Genomic DNA, 23,263 nt, shown 5'->3' with positions numbered 1-23,263 from the left:
AACACAGAAATGGACAGAGTCGGACGTTTGGGTTTCCTGGCTTGGGCAGCTACTCTGCTGATATGCTGTTGTTCACTCAGGTGAGGATACTAGGGTGAGGCCATCTGAGTTCCTTTCGAGTATGACAGGGTGAAGGTATCGGGTGACAAGCCGGGTGTCCGGCAGGTGGCTACATACCTGGATAGAGCTCTGCCTGATCACACTGTCATTTAGGAACACAACTTTTCAACTCTCATTTGGCTTGGTGTTGTCTGTTCTGTTAGATCCTTGTGTTGAAATGACAAGTATTAAATATGTGAAACACATTAGGGGCACCTGGGTAGCTCAGTTGGTTGGGCATCCGACTCCTCGTTTTGGCTCAGGTCAGTGAGATTGAGCCCCGCCTCGGGCTCTGTGCTGACATTGTGGAGCCCGGTTGGGATTTTCTCTCTGACTCTACCCTGAGCCCCACCCCCCCAAAAGAAATAAATAAACGTTAAAAAAAATACATGAAACATGCATCTCGTGTCTTCCATGGGGCCTATACAATAAGCAATTGTGAGATTCTTTTTAATTTAAAAAACTCCACTTTAACTTCTTATTAGCAGCTGAGTTTGCTTCCCTAAGGAAACCTATCCCAAGTACTCAAAAAAGGCTGACTTCTTTGGTGGCTAATGCAAAGGTTGTGGCGTGGGAACAGGTGATAGCAACATATTCATTAAGGCAGTGATGTGGGGGGTTTACTCTTTATCTGTTTATTCTCATTTAAAATATATTAAATTTTAACACAGCAGAAGCAGGAATTGTATATGGCAGTCTAAAAATTAAACACACACACACACACACACAAAGCAGAAAACAAACAGCAAACAAAACTCCATAGAAAACAAAAATTGACATGAACTAATAATATATTAAAATTCCATTTAGGTAAAGGTCTGAAAAATGTCACGTGTGCACACCTCTTACAGAAGATTTTTTTTTTCTTCAGTGCGCTACAGTTTGAGAATCTCCAAGCTGAATCAACTTTCTTCAACCGTGAGATTCTTAAAGAGGCAAATGGGTGTGGTCTGTTTCTTGTCTCCTCCTCCCGCCCCCCAGGAAACAATGGACCTCCAGTTCCACGGGGGCATATGCAGCTGACTGTGGGCGTAGGAAAGTTGGTGACTGTCTTTCGAAGTTGCTGGAGTCTCAGATATAGTCACTTTGCACGAAACAAGTCAGGTCTGACCAGAAATCAGAATTGTTCAAACGACTCACAGCTACCAAGCTCCCTACTTTAGAGATGTTGCCTTTCAGTGCTGTGACTACAAAGATATAACCCAGCTGCACACCTGCTCAGAGAGAGCGCGGGGCCAATCCTCCTGAGGCCTCCTCGGAGCGGAAGCCAGGAGGGTTTGGGGCGGGAGAGTAGCTGGCCCACGAGCCTGTGTCAGGGGCAGGGCGGGTGTCCCTGTGCCCCCAAAGAGAGCCTGCCACGCACTGCTAGCAGGCACGGGTCCTTGGGATGGTCCGATCAGCTTCCGCTAAATGCCCAGGCTGAGTGTTCTGGTGCTCCTGGGCTCGTTGCGGGGAGTGCCTGGGAGTGCCAACAAGAAACGATTCATGGGACAAAAAGGAGAATTAATGAATCGTGAAAACATGTGCTTATTATTATTATTTTTTTAAAGATTCACACTTTCCTGAGTAAAGTACACAAAAATCCCACATGAAGTCTTTTTAAAGCACCAGGCCTCTACCTCTTAGACTCACTGCACCCAGATGGCAAATCTGGGCCAAGCTCAGATGTTCTGGTGAGAATATTAACAGTGTATTGGGAATGCTGTTTTTCTTCATATTTTACCACTTGAGAGTTTCATGCTTGGAAAATGGGAAATGGTGAAGGAGAAAGCTGAAATGTGTATGCGTGGGCTTCTTTGGTCTGTTCGTTGCACGGCATCGGAGCTGAAAAGACCCCGCAGACGATAAAGATGTTCCTAAACCACACGTGGGCCTCTGCGTCCTTGGCATTGGCTCAGCCATCAAAACCCTCTGAACATCTCAACCACGACCACTTTAAAAGGTCCAAACGAGATATGGCTATGACCATGGGGATATTAAAATCAAATTAACGTAGGCCAATCTTATTGCTGGGAGAACAGGTCCTGGTGCCCTGGCCGGTTCAGGTGGTGTGTTTATCCTCTGGCTTCTTGGCCTGAGAGAGAATCTTCTTCAGTGAGGTCCTGGGAATTCCTGAACATGAGGATAGAATTGTAAATTTTCAGTGCTGGACCCAGCTTGATCTTCATCACCTTGACGATGTCCGTCTGTGTCAGAAGCAGGAAGGCTTTGCCATCGATCTGCTGCAAGTAAAGAAACATCGTTTACCCTCTGGGAACTTTTGGGTGCTGAGCTGTGTGACACCGAACAGTTTTGGCCTCCCTGCAGAGCTCTCCAAAGGCAGAGAAAGACGGCACCCTCTCCCACGGGGTCCCAACGTCTGCCCCGCTCTGTGCTATTGCCCGAAACTCTGTTGAATATGAATTCAAGATACACTCACGGTTGCCAGGTTAAATTTCTACTGTTATGTTTCAAAAATCTTGTCCTGAATTTATATCCAGAAACTTAAAAATAGCCTGCTTTCATTCACCAAGTAAATCTCCAGGAATTTTTCCCAAGAGAACCGAGTTGCAATGTGTACATTCTAGTGTTATTTACTGGAAACAACCCAGCATTTCAAAAATGGCAGAAGCACATAAATTCTGGTATCGCCTCGGCTGGGGGACCAGGCAGCCACCGAAATTCACGTCTCAATGAAACACTTAATGATTGAGCAAAGTTTTCATCCATGGTTAAGTGACAAGGCATGACATGATGACATAGAAAGATCTTAGCTTTAACCCGTAAAATTAAACATGCACGACCACATGTATACACATACACAATGAAAATATCTGAAGTCTTTATGCCACACGTTAAGCAAAGTTAGATTTTTCTGGTGGAATAGTGGTTTGATTTTTGCTTTCTCCTTTGAACTTTCCTGCATTAAATTTTTTTTTATAATAAATGCTATAAGCAGAAATACATACAAAATAAATGTTTTATTTATTAACTTTTAAGACATTGTGGTCTGACATGTAATAGCTTTCCCAAGATTCATAGGATGGTGAGTGACCCCCATGCAAGCTTTTCCCACAGCAGACTAGGATCTTCTCTCAGAGTTGGAGTCGAAGGGACTGTGGGCGTGTCCGGCACCCACATCACCTGTTTACAGAAACTGGCGCAGAAAGATTGCTGGTTCTAGACCCAAGAAGACAGAACGAAAGGTTTTTCTACGGTAACACCCTTCCCTGAACCTAGCACTGTGGTTCTAACCCTTTGTAATTAACGGTACAAACTCGCAGTGACAATGTCTCACTGAGGAAGTAGGGATTCCCCCAGGGACCCCGGTTTTGAAATCCAAGTTTAAAATGTAAGTGACAGGCTAAAGTTTTAAAGTTTTAAGGAAGTGTTAAAAGGCTTCCTGTGCATTTATGATAACGTCTGTTGAAGAATCATCCATTTAGAGAACAGAATACCTGGATCACTTTGCTAGGCACTGAAACACACTAATTCTAATCTTTAAAGGTCTCCTCAAGGAAGTCTGTGTTTTACAGAAGAGGGATGAGACAGGTTAAGTGATCTGCCCATCGAGGGACTGCTGGTCTTAAAAGCCAGGCGGGAGCAACTTGACTTGCAACTTGACCTGTGGACACGGTGGGTCCTCGGCATTGCTTAATGCAGGGATCGACTCCTATGTGCAAGGCCAGCCCAACCACACCCGAGACCTGCTGGTCGAACCTCATGTTTCCATTGGCAGCTACCCACACTGCTACCATACTGCCCTCTACCGTGATGCACAGTTACTGGGGAGGCCCGGCTCAGGGGGGTCCAGGACCGAGAGTATTTTCCCTGGTCCATTCATGCCCTGACCTGTACAGAGGGGGAGGATGTGCTACAAACTGGAGTCTCTAGAAGTGTAGTTTTCTTGGAGACTTCTGGAGCCATGATGGCGGCTCTGGAATCACCCAGATAGAGGCCGGGATCTGACTGCCCTTTTCTTGCTGTGCCTCAGCTTCTTCATAGGTTCTTGTGAGGACCCAAGAACAGCGGTTGTAAAGTGCTTAGCACAGGGTCCAGCATAGGGCAAGCCTGCCATAAACAATAACCACCATATCTGCACTATTATTCTGTAGCTGGTCTCTTCTGGGGTCCCTAGAGCTATGGCTACTAATTCCAGGAGAAACATTAAGCAGTTTGGTACATTCCCAACCACCAGGGGGGTGGGAAGCAGAAGCCCCATGGAAGGATTTTGTGGCCTCTCTGCATTCTTCTTGGAGCAGGTGCAGAGCGGGAATGTACAGGAAGGTCCCACTCTCACCTCGGAGTAGACAAATCCTCTCCCCTCCCTGGGAGGGGGTTCATGGCGGGAATCCTTCCTCCTCAGTGGGACCTAAAGTCATCATGGTAGGGCCTTCACAACGCATGTAAGGATTAAGTAATTGACATGTTCATTTATTCTTCCAGCAAACTGTCTACTTCTTGAGCACACTGTACGGGCCAAGCACCATAGCATTCTGCGCCAAAGCCCAGCTGAACGTAAGCAGGTCAAAGGGCCTGGGCCTGATGGCACCACTGGGCTCCTCCCTGCCCGGACCCCTTTATCCTGCCTACCCAGCCTGTTCTTATTTGCACATACGTAGATGAAAACAAAGCACTTCTGGGTCCAGAAGTATGGAAATACATACAATTTTTGCATTTCTTACCTCTTTCTTGAAGCACTTGGCGTGTTCTTCACAGCCCAGAAGAGACTGTACAAACTCAGCCACCTACAGTGCAAGATGAAAAGCCTGACTTAAAACATGCACCTGAAATAATTTCTTGGGTTGTAGTAATTCCATGTTTGAGTAAAATAGACTTCAAATCCCTCAAACGCTCAGGATTTAAATAGTAACTATCAAGTCACATTAGCATTTGCCAGCTCAGAAGTTAGACCAGCCCCCGCCAGTATCTCTTCTAGCCTCTTATTTCCAGGCTGACCTACATCGGGTTATAGTTACGATGACAATGACAGCCTCCTTTTGTGCAGCGCTGGCATTCTGGAACCTGCTCTCCTCTGATCCTCCTGTCCTGTCAGGGAAGGCAGGAGGGAGTGGCCTTGTGTGTAGCAGTCTTTACAGTGACTGTCAAGGATGAGGACCTGCCCATCTGGCCCTTGGGTAGTCCTGAGGCCCCATCTGAGTCCTACCTGTGCCCAGACAGCAACAGGGACTCAAGGGATCTATGCCGAGTGAGTTCCCTCATCAGGGACAATGAGGCTGAAGCCTGAGGAAGTCGAATGACTTACTGGAGGTCACACATGGCCGGGAAGTACCCCGGACGTTTTGGAAATCAGGTTTTTGGACTCCAGACCAAATCACTCTCTTCAACTTCATTTCCCACTCTTTTCCCCTCCCTCCCCAGCTACATATGTCCCCAGCTCCTTTTAATTAGAGAGACCCTTGGCTATAAGCACAGGAAGCTACTGAGTTTTCCCAGTTGGTGCTTTCAGGGAGCTGAGCCACCAAACATAATAAAGTGTAGACTCTCAACGACCAAAATGGCAAGAGGATTCTGGCCACCCTGGCAAGGTCTGGCATGGTTGCAGCACAGGGTGAAAGTCATGCCAGAAGGCAATAGTAATGAAACCTGGGAGGTAATGTGTATAAGAGGAATGGCCTTGCTTTCTGTTTTTAATTTTTGGCTGTCTCGTGCTGACTGAATTGTGTGCATTTGACACTTCCCTCCCCGTCTGATGGAAAAGGCCCACAAGAAGACGGGAGCTCAGGGCCTTGTATCAACACAGTCTATAACCCACGAGCCTTAGGAGTCCCCAGCCCCCTGCAGGAAGATGACAGTGACACTGACCCTCCCCATACTTGGCAGAAGAGAACATCGTGGCGTTGGCAATTTCTGGCTTACAGGGCGGCCAGGAACCAACACCCACAGGGCGAACCCAGGGCCTGACACCTGTATGCGCACCCTCGACTCACGGCTATATTTAATCTAATGCGTAGATTTCAGAGCATCTTTTTCGGGCCAATCAGCATGTTGGTGTCTGCTTTACTCACCTCTGATGCCGCAAGTATGTTTTATCATGAGTCATTTACAGTCATCCTTCTAAAGTGCAGGATGATGAGAATTAAAACAACAACAAAAAAGATCTTCCCAAACCAGCTGGAACGCTGCCACACAATGGCATCCTCAAGCCCCAGAAGCACCTGGGAGGCATTCCGGTTCTGAGCTGCTTCCCTGGAGCTCCCAGTGCTCCACTCAGCCAGGAAGCTGAGCTTCTCTGTTGAGTTAATATGATTTGCCCTTCTTAGGTGGATACAAAGCATGGAGCTGAGGAAAGCCCTGGAATGCTGCCGGTCCAGCTGCAGAGACACAGTCACTGGGGCAGGTGACAGCAGGGGCTCAGAGAGTTTGTAGGGCCTGGGAAGCTGCATGGCGGGCGTAGGCCCCTTATTCCCTGGGCTGCTCTCTGGCCAAGTACGCCCCGACCTCAGCTACGCGTGAGGCCTCTGCTGGGTGCTGGGAGGGCAGGACCAGTGAGCAGGTCCAGTGTGAACATCCAATGAGTTTATGGTTCTATCAGAGGTGGGAGGATAGATGGAAAGTGGCAAGTAAGGACGGCTTACTACTCACACTGATACATGCTCAAATGCGCTAAGTTCCAGAGGCGAGGTGGAAAGGCTATGGGTTCCTGGCAGGGACAGATGGCATCTCAGATGGGAACTCAGAAGAGGTGTGATGAGGGAGGTGGAAGCTGAGACAGGCACTGTTGGGTGGCAGTGTTTCTACCCCGGGGCGATTCGGGGTGGACAAGCAGAGAACACTTTCTCGGCACAGAGCCTCAGGGTCAAGGCCGAAAGCGAGAGGCACGGTGCACATGTTCTGAGCAGTGAGGAGTCCAGTTTGGCTAGAAATGCCGAGCAGAAGGGGAGACATGGGGACAGGGGGTGGGTGGGGGTGAGGTGGCGGCCGTGTGGCTTCTGGTGTGGGTTTGCATTTCTACCTGCCAGCTGCAGGGAGCCCTGGAGTGGTGGTTCTCCATCGTGGCCACACCTTGGGATCATCCGGAGAGCTTCAAACACGAATGATGGCCAGACTCAGGCCACACAGACTCCGAATTAGCCAAACTGGGTGGGACCCAAGCGTGGGGCATACATTTTCAGATTCCCCGGTTGACTCTCATCTGCAGGTGGGGCTGAGGACCCCGGCGCAAGAGAAGGCTTGAGAGAGGATCTGGCAGTGTTGGATGGACTGGGCAGGACGTCAGCTGGGAGGCACTGAGGGCCTGGGGGCTCCACACGGGGCAGAGCACAGAGTTCAGGCAGGTGGCGCCGCAGAGGGAGAATCCAGAGATCTGCCGGCAGGCTGGGCGTGGGGCAAAAGGAGTCGAAGCCGGGTCCAGGCAAAGTGCTGAAGAGCGGGTTTCTCCAGGCCAGCGCTACTTGACTGGTGGGGACTGATCATTCTTTGCTGTGGGGCCATCCCGTGTGTTGCAGGGTGTTTAGCAGCAAGCCTGGCCTCCACCTGCCGGGTGCCAGTTGCACCCCCACCCCCGTGCTGTGACAACCAGAAATGCGTCCAGACGTGCCCCACATCTACCTGTTAAAAGCCACAGCTCTAGGGGCGCCTGGGTGGCTCAGTCAGTTAAGCCTCTGACTCTTAGTTTTGGCTCAGGTCATGATCTCACGGTTTGTGAATTCAAGCCCCGTGTCGGGCTCTGCACTGACAGTGCAGAGCCTGCTTGGGATTCTCTCTCTCTCCCTCTCTCTGCCCCTCCCGTGCTCTCTCTCTCTCTCTCCCCACCCCCCATTGCAAAATAAATAAATAAATAAACTTAAAAAACAAAACAAAACAAAGCCATGGCTCTAAAAGGAAGGTTTTCCTGAGATGGTTCTTCCACAGGGAAAGGGGCAGACGGTCAAGGCAGGAAAATTAAACATAAAGAAGCAGGAGTAGGAATTAGCGACAGATACACATTTTGTTGCATCTCAGTCACCAGCTCCTGTGGGAAAGCCCTGCCAGCAGTAGGGAGCTTGGGCTCTCCACAGACAGTGAAGTGCTTTGAGAGAGGATCTTTTTAAAACACACGTTCCACAAACTTCTGTTCATGGCAGAAGTGTGTGTTGCTTTGATGGTTTGCATCCGTTAAAATGTCCTTTGCTGGGAAAATGGGAAAAGAATCACATTCCCCTTCCTCAGCATTGTTAGCCAAGCAACCACTGTCCGTGTCAAAGGTAGACTGGATTTTTTTTTAACTTTTTTTTTTTTTAATGCTTATTTATTTTTGAGAGAGACAGAGTGTGAGCAGGGGAGGGGTAGAGAGAGAGGGAGATATAGAATCCAAAGCAGGCTCCAGGCTCTGAGCTGTCAGCACAGAGTCCGACGTGGGGCTCAAACTCACAGACCGCGAGACCATGACCTGAGCTGAAGACAGACGCTTAACTGACTGAGCCACCCAGGCGCCCCTAGACTGGATTTTTTTTTAACAGGAATAAATAACTTGTCGGGGCAAAGAGGAGCAAAGGGGAAGCCGAGTGGCCCTCAGCTGGGCCCCGTCACGTCCCCTCCCTGCACTACCTCCCTAGGGCCTCAGGAGGCAGGGTGGCCACGGCCCCACTGCCTCACCACGTGTCTGGAATCCTCTGCCTCTTTGGAAAGAGACTGTGATTCTATTCAATCTGTCCTTCTCCAAAGTCAAAAACCAGTTCCATGAAATCTACTGAGGCCGACTTCTCTGGCCAGAATTTAAAAATATCCAAAGGCTTTGATCATTATTCAGTGTCATTATTCAGTACTGTTAGTCAGTATTTATTCACTCTAAGAATAAATTATATTTTGAGCTTTAATAGAAAGCCCATTTTGCTACAAACTTTAAATGTAAAGTGGTGAGCTCTAACAAACCATAGAGTACTCTCAGAAAGTTTCCCTCACATGCTCCCCTTAAAAATGTGTTTACCTATTGGGCAAACGTGAACTATTCAGATGAGCGTGAACTCCATGAAATAGGAAACTACCATCTGTTTGCCTGCACGCAAGATGGCTGTGTGGACGCGGCTGCTTTTCTAAGGTGAATGTGCTACTGTTGGAGCCTGGGGGCGGTCGCCCTCCGCCTTGGCCCCAAGAAGCCCACCTGGTGTGGAGGCTGACTGGCGCTTGGTTCCCCAAGGGACCTCATTCCCATTCCTCAAGGAACCTCATTCCTTGTTCTCAGGAGCGAGGCGTCCCTCAGCGAAAGCCCTGGCTTTGTTTTGGAAGGACAGGGAGTAGGTGAGTTCTGCGGATGACACAGCAGTTGGGAAAGACTAAGAAAGATGACCCTGTGCCAGCTCTCAGATGAGCCCATTACTTTCCTCAACTTACTTCCCCCGGCGACCTACTTTTCCTGGCATCCTCTTGGAGCTCAGCAGGCCTGTTTCCTTCAGTGGGGCTGCTGCTCCCTTAAATCTTTCCAAACGGTGGTGTTCTCTATCTTGCTGAGCCTGTAGCTGTGTGCCTGACTGCACTGGCTCCAAGTCCACTGGGGACCATGCTTCCAGCCCGGGTCTCATTTTTGAACAGTGGAATCTGTTATTTGCCCTTTTTTAAGGGCCCGATTGTATAAGGCTGCTATGCTTAGTTAGCAGTATCCTGAATTTTTCAAAACACTCCCTCCTGTTTAAAGATTGCTTTTAAAGCGACCGCCATCTTTTAAACTTAATGGACATTTAGGGAGCGCTTGGTTGAGGCTATAGCGATTTATATGAGCTGCTTTAAAAAGCATTTTTGCACATAAGGAATAAAAATGCCCATGTGTGCACCAAGCATACATGAACCGCACCTGTGGCTCTAAGGTGCACACGACCTCACCTCCTGCCCTCCCGTGCCCACGCACACCTAGTAGGAGGGTTCTTCACAAAATACACCTCCCCATTTATTCGCTCAGACACCTACTCTGCACAAGATACTTTACTACAATGGCATAAAGAGACATAAAGATATTTTAGTTCCTACTCTTAAGCGCTTTTACTCTTTTACAGAATATTGCCATGGCCCACAGTCAGAAATACACATCACACTGACCATAACTCGAGTGTTTGCATAGACCCAGATGTTTCTAACAAAGGTTTCACAAAATAATAACCCTTACTACAATATATGGGCTTTCATTCTAGAAGCACCACATTGACCTCATAGCCTACCCGTGTTTCTATAAACACGGCTCTGGTAGGAACAGCCGCAGTGACAAAGGAGTTAAAAGTCAGCTCCCTTGCTCTGGGCCACGTCACCAAGGCCCTGTGCTGGCTTCTCTTCACAAGTAACATGATGCAGCGAGGAGATGGAGGTCTTCCTTCCCAGGCCAGGACAGCAGACGAAAGGGAGCGTTCTTGCTCTTCATCTTCTTCCACAGGCAGACTCGTGCCTTGAGTCTCCCTGAATGGCCCTTAACACAAGGACACAAGTCTGTTTTCAATGTATCCTGACTCGGGCTCCCATGGTTCCTCTCCAATACTTTGCCTAACGAGAACAAAACACAAAAGGATAGCACCCCCCTTTGTCTCCTCTTGCCCTGTACTGACTTTTCAAATCTTCACTGCCCTATTCCCGTTTCTAATGTGGTGTCTAAAATAGTCACAACCTCTATTGTTGGAACGCACTGGAATGCCCCCGGAAGCGAACCCCATCGGAGAGTTGCCTTATTTTCAAAGATACAAACAGAACCATCATAAAGCCCACTGTCAATCCATCCAAGATTCTTCTTGAGACCCTATTTTGTTCTAGGAAACGTGCTACAAGAGTGTGAGAATACAGAAAGAAATTTAGGACGTGGTCTTTGTCCTCACGAGCATTTGGTTAGGGAGCTTTCAAGATTATGATATATTATACATTAGGAGATAAGCCAAGCAGTTTCTCTGGAATGCATCCCCGAGGGAAGTCATGGGTACAGAAGCATCACAACAGGAGCACTTTATGAACACAGCCTTACGGATGGTTTTACTTTTAACATAGAAAGTTCTAAGGCCTCTTTCAGCAATAGAAGGCTGGGGCTCCATGTATATCCATTACAAGAACTCGGGAACTGTGACCTTGCCCTCCTAATAATCATTGATGGCACCCTCGGTCTCCCCCACAGCAAGACCCTCCCTTTTGAGGCTCCCCTATCCTGCTGAGACTTGCACTGTGACCACTACTGCCTCTCATCACTCCACCCCCTCGCTTTCCTTCAGTGCCAGACTTGGGACTCGTCAGATCTGAGGTCCCATAAACTTCCCGGGCACTGTTTAATTTTCCTAGAACGGAGGTTCTGTTCTCTTTGGATGATGGTCCCCTTGAGACGTTAATAAAAGCTCTGGCTCTCCTCTTAAGGACAAGAAATACACATATTGTACACATTTTTTCCAGATTCCCCAAAGCCCAATTCCACAGCCCCAGCCAGGAGCCCCGAGCTACATCTGCTGTCTGTGCCCTGCTGAATGGTACACTCACCACCTGCCTCCCCTGACACTTCTCTTCTGTGGACTTGCTCCGCCACCATCGTCCCCACTGACCTCCATCCTTGACGGCTCTCCTTGGATGGTCATGCCCTCCGTGAGGGCTTCCTCAGCAGCCCCCCCCCCCCATCCATTACTGACACCTCATCCGGTATTTCCACCCCCGGGAATGGTTGTTGCACATCCACTGCTGTAATGTAATCTGCAGGGACCTCTCACTCAGAAAAGACTGGGTCTCTCTCCCAAAGTTTCATTTCGTGTGATGGCACCACTACTTTCCCCTTCATTCAGGTGAACTCTACGGACCGTGTAGCTCACATACCGCCATCCCAAGTCTTAAACCGTGTGGTGCTGCGTCTACAAGTGGAATCACATTTGGCTCATTTCACTTCTTCATCTTCAATATCTGCTCTATTTCACTGTGTTGTGTTACGGCTTTCGACTTTAAAACGTCTGCCGACTCTGGGTGGTTTTTGCCATGGCAGCTCCCGGCGCAGGCCCTGATGATTCTACACCAGGAGCGTGGCGGTGCCCCCTGGTTGGTCCCTCTCCTCCGCCCCTTCACACGCTTCCTCCTTCCGCAGGTGGGTGTGATTCCCGTGCCCCCGAAGCACCATGTTCACAGGTGATTTTCTGCATGAGAACCTCAGGTGGCTCGTACTGCCAGTGCCCGGCCTCACACCTGGCTCACCTTCCCCATCCCAGGGCTCTTCTGTCTGTGCCCCAGGTCCTCAGGGTGCTTGGTGGGTAAGACGTCAGCTTAGGACCTGGCTCCGCCTGTGGGGCCCTGAGAAGTGACTCAGTCTCTAGGTGCCTCAATTTCCCTGTCTGTAAAATGGGCAAAATAAGAGTCCTTGTCTCGCTATCGGTACCTTAATAGTGTTAATAGCATCATCAATGTTAGTAAAGGATGCGCTCGCTGTACATATGCTATCTGTGCACACGTCATACTTCCACGCAACCTTCTGTCTTTCCTTGCGACTGGAATGGTCTCCCTTCTTCTCTCCCCTTGGATACGTTCCACTTCTGTTTCAAAATCCAGCCTATGATGCCTTCGTCATTCAACATTCATGCAACAGACACTACTGGCTTATCTACTAACTGCCAGGTATAGTGAGACGTTCTCAAGGTACATATCAAGTGAGTGGAATAAGGTCTCTACTCATCTGGTCAAGGGTCGGACAAGTGAGCATAGGTCAGTGACAGAAGATTCTCTGAGGAAAAGGGGGGTGCGGAGAGGCTCCTGCAGGAGGTGGGCACTGCGCCGCTGGCTGGCAGAGTAGGAGGGGCGACCTGGGGCAGGGGTATAAAGTGCGCCAGTGTGAGGACACCGCGTGGGGGCTGCAGCCCAGCGCGGGAGAGGCACGAGGGGCGCGTGGGCAGGGAGGACGGCCCACGCAGGTTCTAAGGCCCGCGCAGCTGAGGAGTCCGTTCGGGGAGCCGGAATCATGTCAAGGTAGGCACAGACACACCCAGAGCTCACACCCAAGGTGTCTCTTCCGTGTTCACCCACTGGTGGGTCTCGGCTGCTCTGTGAACGTGGGGCCGGGGGCTGGAGGCGAGGGGCTGCCCGCCCCGGGACATCGGCCTCGGCACAACGGCGATGAGGCGAGGGAAGAGAAGCCACTGTCACTCTAACTTAAAAGGTGGTGCAACCTAGTGAATGGCTTCAAAGTCAGGAACCAGGGATTGCCGCCGAGCCGTCGGGGGAGCTCCCCATCGTGTGCAGGGCTGTTACAAGGCCAGAGCCACACACAACTGGATCACAGACACGATAGGTTTTGACTTGGTTGGCTTGGTCGTGAAGCTGCTGCACGCTTTGTAAACCAGTAAAAGTTCATCAACAAGGGGCAGAGGGGCCGACCCGCATACTCTTTAAGGAACGAGATCACGTTTAGTCGCCACCGGCTGGCATATTCGGTCAACTCTCCGTTACCAGTGTCACGGGGGCACTGGAGGGATCGGAAGGAGAGGTGGGGCGGCGGGGTGTGCCGGGGAAAGCCCCCGCTGCTCCAGGTGGGTTTTGTGAGGTGCCCGGGAGGAGGCGGAGGGAGCAGCGTCGCCCCAAACCTCCAGCCTCCGCACGGCCTTTGCCACCTGCGCCTCGTCCGAGGCTGCGAAGGAAGGCCGAAGCCAAGGTTAAGTCGAGCTGATTGCAGAAAGTGCTCAGTGAACATTCTGTGACTAACTTCACTCCAGCTCTACCGTTATCTTGTCCTCAGAGCGACCCACGGTTTTCCTTCATTTAAAAAAAATTAATTAAGGCCTGACTAGTGGAAATAATACCTTTATTAAGAGAAATGTCAGAGAGTGTCTTCCTTAAAAGAAAACTGCTTTACATATGAAGCATTTCTGCAGCATTACAGCAAGCAAGGAGACTTACCTGATCCTTATTAAAAAGCAACATTGTAAGGAACATTTATATTAAAGTTGGATCAATTTTCCCATGTGTACTGCATCTTATGCAATGTTGTGATCTAATTCACTTTAAAAACCAACCTAAGGCTAACCGATCATCTGTGGCTTCAAGTAGACAAATGGGCAGCACAGAACTGCTCAGTAATGAGAACAAGTGAATCCTCTGAGGCCCTCCAGGTGCCCCTCAGCACAGAACAGAACATCCCGGGGGTGGGGGCTCCCCAGACAGGATGCCAGGGTGCAAAGCCTAAGATGCTTATACACGTGTGCTTCCCCAAAGTAAATCTGTGATGGGGGGCTGGAGGCTTGGGCCGATGGTGGTGGAGAACAGAGGTGGTTCTGGGATACCTCGGGGGAGAGGCCCAAACCAACTGGGCTTTCCTCACTCTCTCCAAATCATGCCTGCCTTCTCCCTTAAGTGTGGATCTTAGATTTGCTGCAGTGGATTCAGCGCCTAGGAGAAACCCTCAGCAGCCTGGCACGCTCCCTCCAGGCCCCAGAGCAGCCCCGCTCACCTCGTCCACTGTCCACCGGGCCACCTCGCCTGCCTGGATGTTGGCCACGCCTGGAAGCAACTTGCAGTGCTGCTCCCTGCCGAGTGGAAGGTCCCGGAAGGGGTGGGCCGACATGGAGGACATGAAGACGGACTGGTGCAGCGCCTGCTGTGTCTGCTCAGCGGAATATTCTGAAAGAGAGGCGGGGAGTGAGCCGCACACAGAGCGCCGCCTGGTTCAGCCCCTCCGCCTGGGGGGGCCCAGAGCCAGGATAGGAGAAGTGTAGGCTCAGTGGGGACCCTGGCGTTCTGGTCACTTGGCATCATCGCTGGGAGGAGTCCCCAAGCTCAGCCCATGCCGCCGTTCTGTTTCAACACAACTGTCGTGAGAAATGGACCTTATATAAGGCCCAGGTGACTCTGGCTATTTGCTAAGCAAAGTCAAATAATCTCTACGAGACACTGCTTGATGCCAACCAAGAGTTATCCTGTCACTGCCACTGGCCTCTCTCTCCCTATATCAGGAGTCAGAGGAAGCACAGAGCCTCACGGAGTGTGGCTATTAACTGCATCTGCATACCGACCCCTCTGGGATGTGTGTGCACACAAACAGCGACTTCTTCCTGGCGGCCGCCTCCCATGGCTCCAAAGACACAACGAGCCCAGGTCCACATCTGGCTTCATAGGTCCCCTGGGGGACACTGAACATGGAATGCGGCTCAGGGTCCCCGTGAGAATCTGCGTGGCAGCTGCCGAGATAGCTCCCCGCAGGACACGACGACCTCTCGGGACTTGCGGAAAGCGGCCGCACTGCGATGTGTATACCCCGACCCAGGTGCTCTTAAATGGGCGCTCTCTCTTCAGAGAAAAAGCTCTGAAAGAGCCGTGTTCCGGGACACGAAGGGTGGCGCTGCTTGCTTGCTCAAGACTATCAGTAACGGGTAAGACCTCACTTCTGCCTCTTACTTCTCCCCAGGCTTGAGGAACTGGTGTTCCACCTTCAGGAGTGACTTTACTCTTATGTTATATCCCAACATGTAGATGGAGGCAGAGATCTCAATCCTCCAATTATTTGCTTTGAATTTATAAATGGATGCGGAGCAAAATCATCCCAGAGATTTCGGAGAACACGCGGTGCCTTTCCGAGGTTGTTTGAAAAGGCACTTTCGACACGCATGAGCAAAATAAACCCGTTGATATTCTTAAGATACTTTGAGAAGGAAGACCACACACACGAAATGCTGTAACCCTTCTAAAAGTCTACCTTTCCCGATGCAAATGACAAGTTAAGTAAGCAGGAGCCACGCGATGTAAAGTCTTTTATGATGGTTTGTCTTTTACTAACAGAGTCTGAAAAGCTATTATGCAAATATTTCTACCTCAAATTAATTACAGTTTTTAGTAGGTGAGGCTGACCTGTACCGTGCATGGTCACACAGTCATACCCGTTAGTAGTCAAGAGGTTCCAGGCTAGAAGGAGCCCATCTGTCACCACCCTGACTGCTTGGCACAGACATCCTACACAGTTACCAACGCTGGCTGTCTACACAGATAAAGAGGCGGTGAAACTGCGGCCTTCTCCCAAATTCTTATGCTCCAGTTGCAAGCGGCAGCAAGTTCATCTCTAAATGCTGATTGTCCAACACTGACCTTTTTAGTATGTAAATAGGTTATCTCCCTCCGTGTAGTTCAGCCAACAGTAAGTACGGCTGCCAGCTCTGAAGGGAAACTTCACACCTTCTTTGAAAAGCCAGTATGCATACAAACGTGAATGTTCTTTAATGAAGGTGTCAGGTTGGACAAGGAGCATGGACCAAACCAGCCCTGAAAACCCATGGCAGAAACATCCCAGAACAAGCCTGCAGTCAAAGCCACACAGTCACTGAGGGCTTTCCTGGGAACCAAAGAGTTAAAGCTATGTGTTCAGAGGGATTAAGACCTGAGCCAAAGCTGGGCTTTATTCTGGAAAAGAATCACTGCATCAATCAATTGGTTGTTTTCGCTGAAATAGCACGGACTTAAAAAAAATAAAAAATCACATCTATATCTCAAAACCCATGCCCTGGGTAAATCAATCATGTATAGTTTCCAAAATGTATAGGACTCTGAGAAGACACAATTAACGAGCCTTATATTTCGGAGGTGCAAAGATGTTGAGTGATGGTGATTAGATTCCTGTGATTCACAAATAAAAGCTGAAGGCATTAAAAATGTAAAAGAACCACTGTGCTCCCAAGCAAGAAAATTTTCCACACTGTAATTTTGGAAGCAAATTGCCTTGGGAGCCAAGGGGTCCCCTTGGAAATACATCTAATGTGTGGGGCTCCTTGGTATGCTGCCTCTCATGGCTCTGGGCCCTGGGAGACAGGAGCCGTCGGTCAGTTCAAGAAATAAGATGGTCCACAGGTTACAACGAAAGGTAGAGAGCTCCAGCTGTATCTTACGCACTTGAACTCAGGAGGCTTTATGCTGTCTATGGCTTTTGAATTCAGTTAACTGTGTCCCTATTAGATCAAACTATTTGATTGAAGGGAGGTGAAAGCCAAATTTCTCGAAGGATGAACAGAACTCAGTGGAGAATAGGTTCTGTGGCACAAACTGAGTCGTGCCATGGCAGTGGGGACAGGTTTGCAACCATCTTGCTGGGGTGCCCACTCCCCCAACCGGCTTGGAGTTTCCATGGGTATAAAGGGCCCCTGTCTGTGTACCTACAACCTCACGTTTTGGGGAATGCTTGCCAGAACCAGTTACACGCTAAGCACAAATAATATTCTACTCTTATCAACTTTACAAAATGAAATGGGAAGACTGAGATTTGAGCCTTCCGGCTCAAAAAGACAAGAGTTAGATTAGGGAGGGAGTCTGTGAGCAGGGAGTTTGGAAGAACCAGTTTGCCAACTCCAAGATACAACTGGAATTGGGAACGTGTACCACCCAGAGCTGGCGGGAGGGGAAAGGGAAATGTGCATAAGGCCATAGTGTGGTCCCCAGCACGCTGTAACTAGTCGTTAAGTGGTTAAGTGCTACTTTAAACTTGACTGTAAGCTCCTTGAGGTCAGGATTGAAGCTCTATGAAGGGATGATGCATTATCTCAAGTTAACACAATCCAAGACTAATTTTCCAGTAGTAACAGAAGACAGAGAATACATTCTGGAGAGTGTTTTATGGTGGTTGTTTTGCCTTCTTTTACCATTTTCCAGGTCCAATTTCTTCAAAGCTGATGATTTTGGGGTGAGATCTTCATGTCTAGCTGAGAGAATGCTAGGATGGGCTTGCCTCAGAGGACTGCGGCACGGTGGGGGGTGGGGGAAGGGAAGGGTCCACATCAGCTTGCTTAGTGGTGAAACCTGGTCCCCACACAGTTGCTGAGCGACCTTGGATGAGATACTCAGCTTCTATGTAGCAAGGTTTTTTAATTGGGGTAATGATAACACTGACATCCCACTGAGTTGTTGGAATTAGAACAGCTTCTGGCGTATAATGAATATTCAAATCATGTCAGATATTACATTACTGTTACAAGTGTGATAAAAGAGACAAGCTCAAAATGGAGTTGCTTGCGGTCAGGCCCACATCAGCAAACCAAGAGTTCATGCCGAACCTAATTTCCTCGTTTCCTAGTTTCCACCTCTCCCAGGAATATAATCTCAACCAGTCAGTCTGGAGTTTCCTGGTGAGGTAATCTGCCTGACACATCCCTGCCATCTCCCAAACAAAGGTGACTTTACCTGAAACAGTCTGCCTTTGCTTGTCCCTGCCCCCTTCTGCCTATAAAAATCTCCCACTTTGTACAGCTCTTTGGAGCTCCTTTCTATCTGCTGGATGGGAAGCTACCCGGTTCACAAATCGCTGAATAAAGCCAATAAGATCTTTACAACTTAAAGTTGAATTTTGGATTTTCTGTTGTTTATTTATTTATTTAAAAATTTTTAATGTTTATTTTATTTTTGAGAGAGAGAGTGAGAGAGAGCAGGGGACGGGCAGAAAGAGAGGGAGACACAGAATCTGAAGCAGGCTTCAGGCTCTGAACTGTCATCACAGAGCCTGACACAGGGCTCAAACTCACGAACTGGGAAATCATGACCTGACCTGAAGTTGGATGCTTAACTGACTGAGCCACCCAGGGGCCCATTTTTATTTTTAAAGTTTTTTAATTAAAAACAAAATTTAAATGTTTAATTTGAGAGAGACAGACAGAGAGAGGGAGGGAGTGTGTGCGTGTGTGTGCATGTGTGTGCACAAGTGGGGGAGGGGCAGAGAGAGAAGAGAGGGAGAGAGAATCCCAAGTAGGCTCTGTGCTGTCAGAATGGAGCCCAACTTGGGGCTCGATTTCACAAACTGTGAGATCATGACTTGAGCCAAAATCAAGAATTGGATGCTTAACTGACCGAATTTTGTTTTTAAACATAAGATAAAAAGATTTTTTAAGTTCTAACAATAGTGAATGTTCAGACGTATAAAATTTCCAAAGCCCGCATGGCTGGATATGCCTAAAACCTATGAAAGCTGAAATTCAGCTGAAACCCAGGATCTCCAGGCCATGTTCTGATTTCACACCCAAGTGGTCCTGAAAGGACAGAGTAGTGGTCACCAAGATGACGTGCAGAATCCCGCTGGAAGGCGATGAGTGTGGGATCCCTGGCCACCGTTGATGCTGGGTAGGGCATCTGTTGCCCAGGCAGGCTGGTGCCAATGTGCAGCAACAGGGTAACATGGTTAAAATGCGTGCAGCCTGCCAGCTTTGAAATTATGTGGCTCTTGACAGACTTTTAAAATGTGGGGTGATTTGCATTATTTTAAATTCCGCGCATAAAATTAGACTTTTGAAAATATCCACTTAAAAATCTGCATACATTTTTATCAAATGTGAACATGCTGATTTTAACTTTTTACCAAGCCCAGCACAGCTCATGCCATATTAGATAGATACTCCCTGAATGGTTGCTAATAAATTAAAAAGCGTAAGCCTATGATGAAAAAGTATATGCTGTCTTCAGAAACTATTATCAAATGAAAACGATCAGGTCATTCGGTCTTGGGGCTCTTGGAGTAAGCAGAGCCATCTAGATTCGAAGAGGGTGCCCGCCATGAGCAGGGGACACAAAGGGTCTTTCTAACCGGGTAACTTACGGACTTCACCCCTCAGGCCCGACATCCAACCCATTGTCCACCTAACACAGCGGAGGGATATGGGCTGCTTCGCAGTTACACGGCCTCACTGCAGCAGGGATTCGCAGCCAGCTCCCCTAAAGGTCAGCCAAGAAAACTCAGCCTGCGAAAGCAGCCCCCCTACTTACAGGTTTTAAGATTTTAATGAATCAAAATGCCTTTTGCACCAGAAAAGGAAATGCATGCGTAATCCTGGCTTTGCCTTTAACACCAATGAGTGAGTGACAATAGGGAAAGATACCCCTACATTTAAAATGTCTTTCCTTTTCCAGAAAACAGAGCACGTGATATCTGTCACCTCCGTGGTTTGCCATTTGTAGAATAGTTTGGAAGAGGTTTTTTGGCCTCTGTTTTTTCTCTCGGTGTTTCTTTGGGGTGTTATGAATTTAAAAAATTTATAATGATGGGTTTAAGGATTCCAGTCAAGTCGCTTCAAGGTTTGGAGCATCGCCCGTTCCCACGGCCAGGGGGTTCAGCCGTGTGTGTCCAGCGCCAGGATACGGGGACGCCCTAACTAGCGTTCCAGGGCACTTGGCCGTGGATCGGCATCCACTCAGAGAGGAGAAAATAATCCCATCTCCAAAAACGTTGTCATTACTTTTCTTGCAGAGGCAGTAAATTGTTCGACTCCAATGGACTCCCCGAGGAGACCAGAGTCTCTCTGCTCTTGAATGGGAAAACCCTCACAGGGCACAGGCCCTCTTCTCCCAGTCCACGGGGACAGCCAGCTCAGGCCGGTCGTGGATGCCGTGTGACTCAGGGGCTGCCTGTCGGGTGAAATGATCAAACAGACGCATGACTGTGGTGTACAAGCACGATCTGCCTCCCCATTCCACGGACTTAAACAAAGTCTGGAGGATTTAGAGACAAAAGGTTTTTAATTCATCTGAAAATAACATGCAAGTAGGTCCCTGATTTCTTCTCTGCCCCTCTGGTTCTTCCAACTTCTGCTCTACCCCCACAAAGGGAGAAAAATCCTGTATGGAAATGCTCTTTAAAAATATGGCTGTTTCTTCACAAAAGCGCACACAACAAAACTGTAGCAAGTGAGTCATAAATGGTAACCAGAGGCTGCATGGCTGGGTCTCAGGTTATTTTTAATCCCACTAAAAACAGAGATCCATTTCACAAGCAACCTTCTCTTCAATGAAAGGGGTAGCAATTCTATTGTGTTCTCTGTTCCAAAAAGGAGGAAGCAAAAAAAAAAAAAAAATTGCCATGGGTCCCCATATCTGATTACGTTTTCTCTGGCCTACTGCATAATCCGTGACAGTCCCGGACTGACTTTCCTCAATGTACCCAGCACTCACTGAGAAGTTACTCCGCCTGCAGCACCGAGCTCCAGGAGTGGCTGCTCCTGGAGGAGCAAGGAAATGTTCAAAAGGCGCTTGACAGTTTGCAACCTTTTTTCTTCCCGTGATCCCTTTGTTTCTAGGCCTCTGTTCTTAACATGCTTGGAGCCCTCATTTCTATGCTAACTCGTCTCCTCTTGATTGTAATGGGGTTTGACTCACTCAATCCTTTCTCATTTCTATTTTCTTACCTCCCAGTTTCTCCAAAATGAAAGTGAAAAGCAGAACAAGGGGATCCCGAACACCATTGGTGAGACAACCATGCCATCCGTGCTGTGTGGGAACACACCTGAACAGGCATTCAGTTCCCAGCGGGAACTTGGCCCACGGTGGGTGCCTAACCGTGACTTACGTTACTACTAAAACAAGTGGGGTGATTGGTCTGCTGACCTAAGTTCTACTTCTTCATAACCATGTTATTTGGAATCCATACATTTTTATCTGCAGAGTGCTTTAGGACTGTGGCTATTAGTCCTCCCTCCTCACAAACCCGTTTCTTCTGTATTGGTTTTACATGAATGTGGAAGACAAAGCACAGAAATGTCAGAGATTGTTAGGGGCTTCCCAGTGGCCTTATCGACAGAATCAGGAGAATGAAGACCCCTGCATGTTCTAGATCTGTGTACTGTCCGCAAAGCAGCCACTGGCCACATGTGGCCATGCAATACATAAGATGTGGACAGTGCAAACTGAGATGCATTGTAAGTGTACATGTCCTGGATTTTGATGACTTAGTACCAAAAAAAAAAAAAAAGAATGTAAAATCCGTCCTTCATTTTTTTTTTTTTTTTTGTAATCTTGATTTACATGTTGAAATGATATTTCGGATATGGGTTAAATAAAATGGCATCCAAAATTAACTTTGCTTGTTCCTTTTGTTATTTTAAATGTGGCTACTAGAAAACTTGCAGCTCGCACGTGGCTAGTGTTGTATTTCTATTGGACGGTGCAGTCTGGAAGAGTGATGACTCATGGCGTCTCTCAAGATCCACACTTGGTGCAGGAAGGGCTGGGTGGCTGAATGGAGTTAACGTGACTCATGTTGACGCGATGATGATGAAGCTCCAGGCAGCCTGCATCCCACCCAGCCCCCGGCAACCGACAACCCTGAGAGAGGGGGAAGACAGAAGACCTGAGATTAAACACAGCCCACTTGGGTGGGGGAGTGCTGCTGGAGACGGCTGCCCGAGCTCCGGTGTTGGCGTCACGGATTACTGGCCGTGACACTGGAGCTGTACGTTGGTCTGGCACACAGTGGAACGGGGGACGCTCAGTGGCTGCAGCGTTGGTGAATAAATGACTCAATGAATAAATGCATGTATCAGGGAAGTAGGAACTGTCTGCGCTTACTACAAACACAAAGAATGGCTTTCAAAACTCAATCAGGAGCCACTCAGATTTAGAGCCACTTTGTCGAAAAGTGTCACTGCACACCCCTCCATCACTAAATTCTCAAGGAGCTTGTGGTAACCCGGCTGCTCTTTTCTCACTGGTGACTAGGTACCAGCGGGAGGACGGACACAAGAGCTTTCAAGTTTGTAGACTCCCTATGGAGTCTATTTTCCGAGGGTCGTCAATGCCCCACTTTTGGGCTTTACAGTTCATCACCTCTGCTCAGAGCCAACTGGCCTTCCCTCTCAGCCCTGCTCCCTCACTCAGTGAAAGGTCAGTGACCCAGCCCACCGTCCCTGTGCACTCCGGGCCCGCCTTCCCTCTGGGCAGGTGCCTTCATACCGGCCGTTCCCCCTGGCACCCCTCCTGCATGTCCTCGCTGTCACGTCTCTGAAGACTGAGAAGCAGCGCTCCTTACAGGCGGGGATCCAGCCCCGCAGCCCACTGCTGGCCTTCTTCCCTACTGACGGAGCGTCTCCTCACAGCTCCTACTCAGCGGGCACCCAAACTGTATCCACCCTCTGCTAGACGCTGCAGTCTTCCCTTTCTCCCCCGCACATCTCTCTCTCTTCCCTGGCCCCTCTGCAGGCACTTGAGGCTGCTTCTTTCTCCTTCAGCGGCCTTCCCATCTCCTCTGGCCCTCAGGGCGCTTCTCCCGCCTGCCCTCGCCCGCTGGCCTATGGGGCACAGCCTTTCTGGCTTCTCTGGCCTCGCTGCCTTCACAGAGGCACCTCCTGACGAGTTTACGGCCAAACACAACAGGATCCTGACGGGACAAGTCATTTACCAAGCAGGGAGAGTGGCAAATAAAACGAAGTCCCCACAGTGAGACTCAGTCCTCCAGTCTGTGAAGGGATTTAGCTGCTGGCTTTTATTCCTGAGGGCAGGGTTTTTTTTTATAGCTGCTCCTTTTGGTCCT

General features: G+C 49.0%; 1 protein-coding gene across 2 annotated transcripts in view; it reads right to left on the bottom strand.

Annotated features, from left to right (window-relative positions):
• Nucleotides 1–711: 711 nt before the first annotated feature.
• The window catches only part of L3MBTL4 (L3MBTL histone methyl-lysine binding protein 4), a 450,084-nt gene continuing 427,532 nt past the window's right edge, over nt 712–23,263 (bottom strand). The window contains exons 17-19 of one of the 2 annotated variants that reach the window (XM_043558331.1): nt 14,453–14,622; nt 4,764–4,826; nt 712–2,321 (exon numbers count right to left, since the gene is read on the bottom strand). In XM_043558331.1, coding sequence (XP_043414266.1) covers nt 2,154–2,321; nt 4,764–4,826; nt 14,453–14,622 — 401 coding nt within the window. In that variant the 3' untranslated portion in view covers nt 712–2,153. Of the gene's footprint in view, nt 2,322–3,072; nt 3,259–4,763; nt 4,827–14,452; nt 14,623–23,263 lie in introns of those variants that run through there. The other variant, XM_043558332.1, reaches the window with a different exon arrangement.

This window comes from Prionailurus bengalensis, chromosome D3 (genome assembly GCF_016509475.1).
Source record: "Prionailurus bengalensis isolate Pbe53 chromosome D3, Fcat_Pben_1.1_paternal_pri, whole genome shotgun sequence".
In the NCBI taxonomy this organism is placed as follows: Eukaryota; Metazoa; Chordata; class Mammalia; order Carnivora; family Felidae; genus Prionailurus; species Prionailurus bengalensis.
Note: the sequence above shows the minus strand (reverse complement) of the source record. Positions and strands in the feature narration are given on the sequence as shown.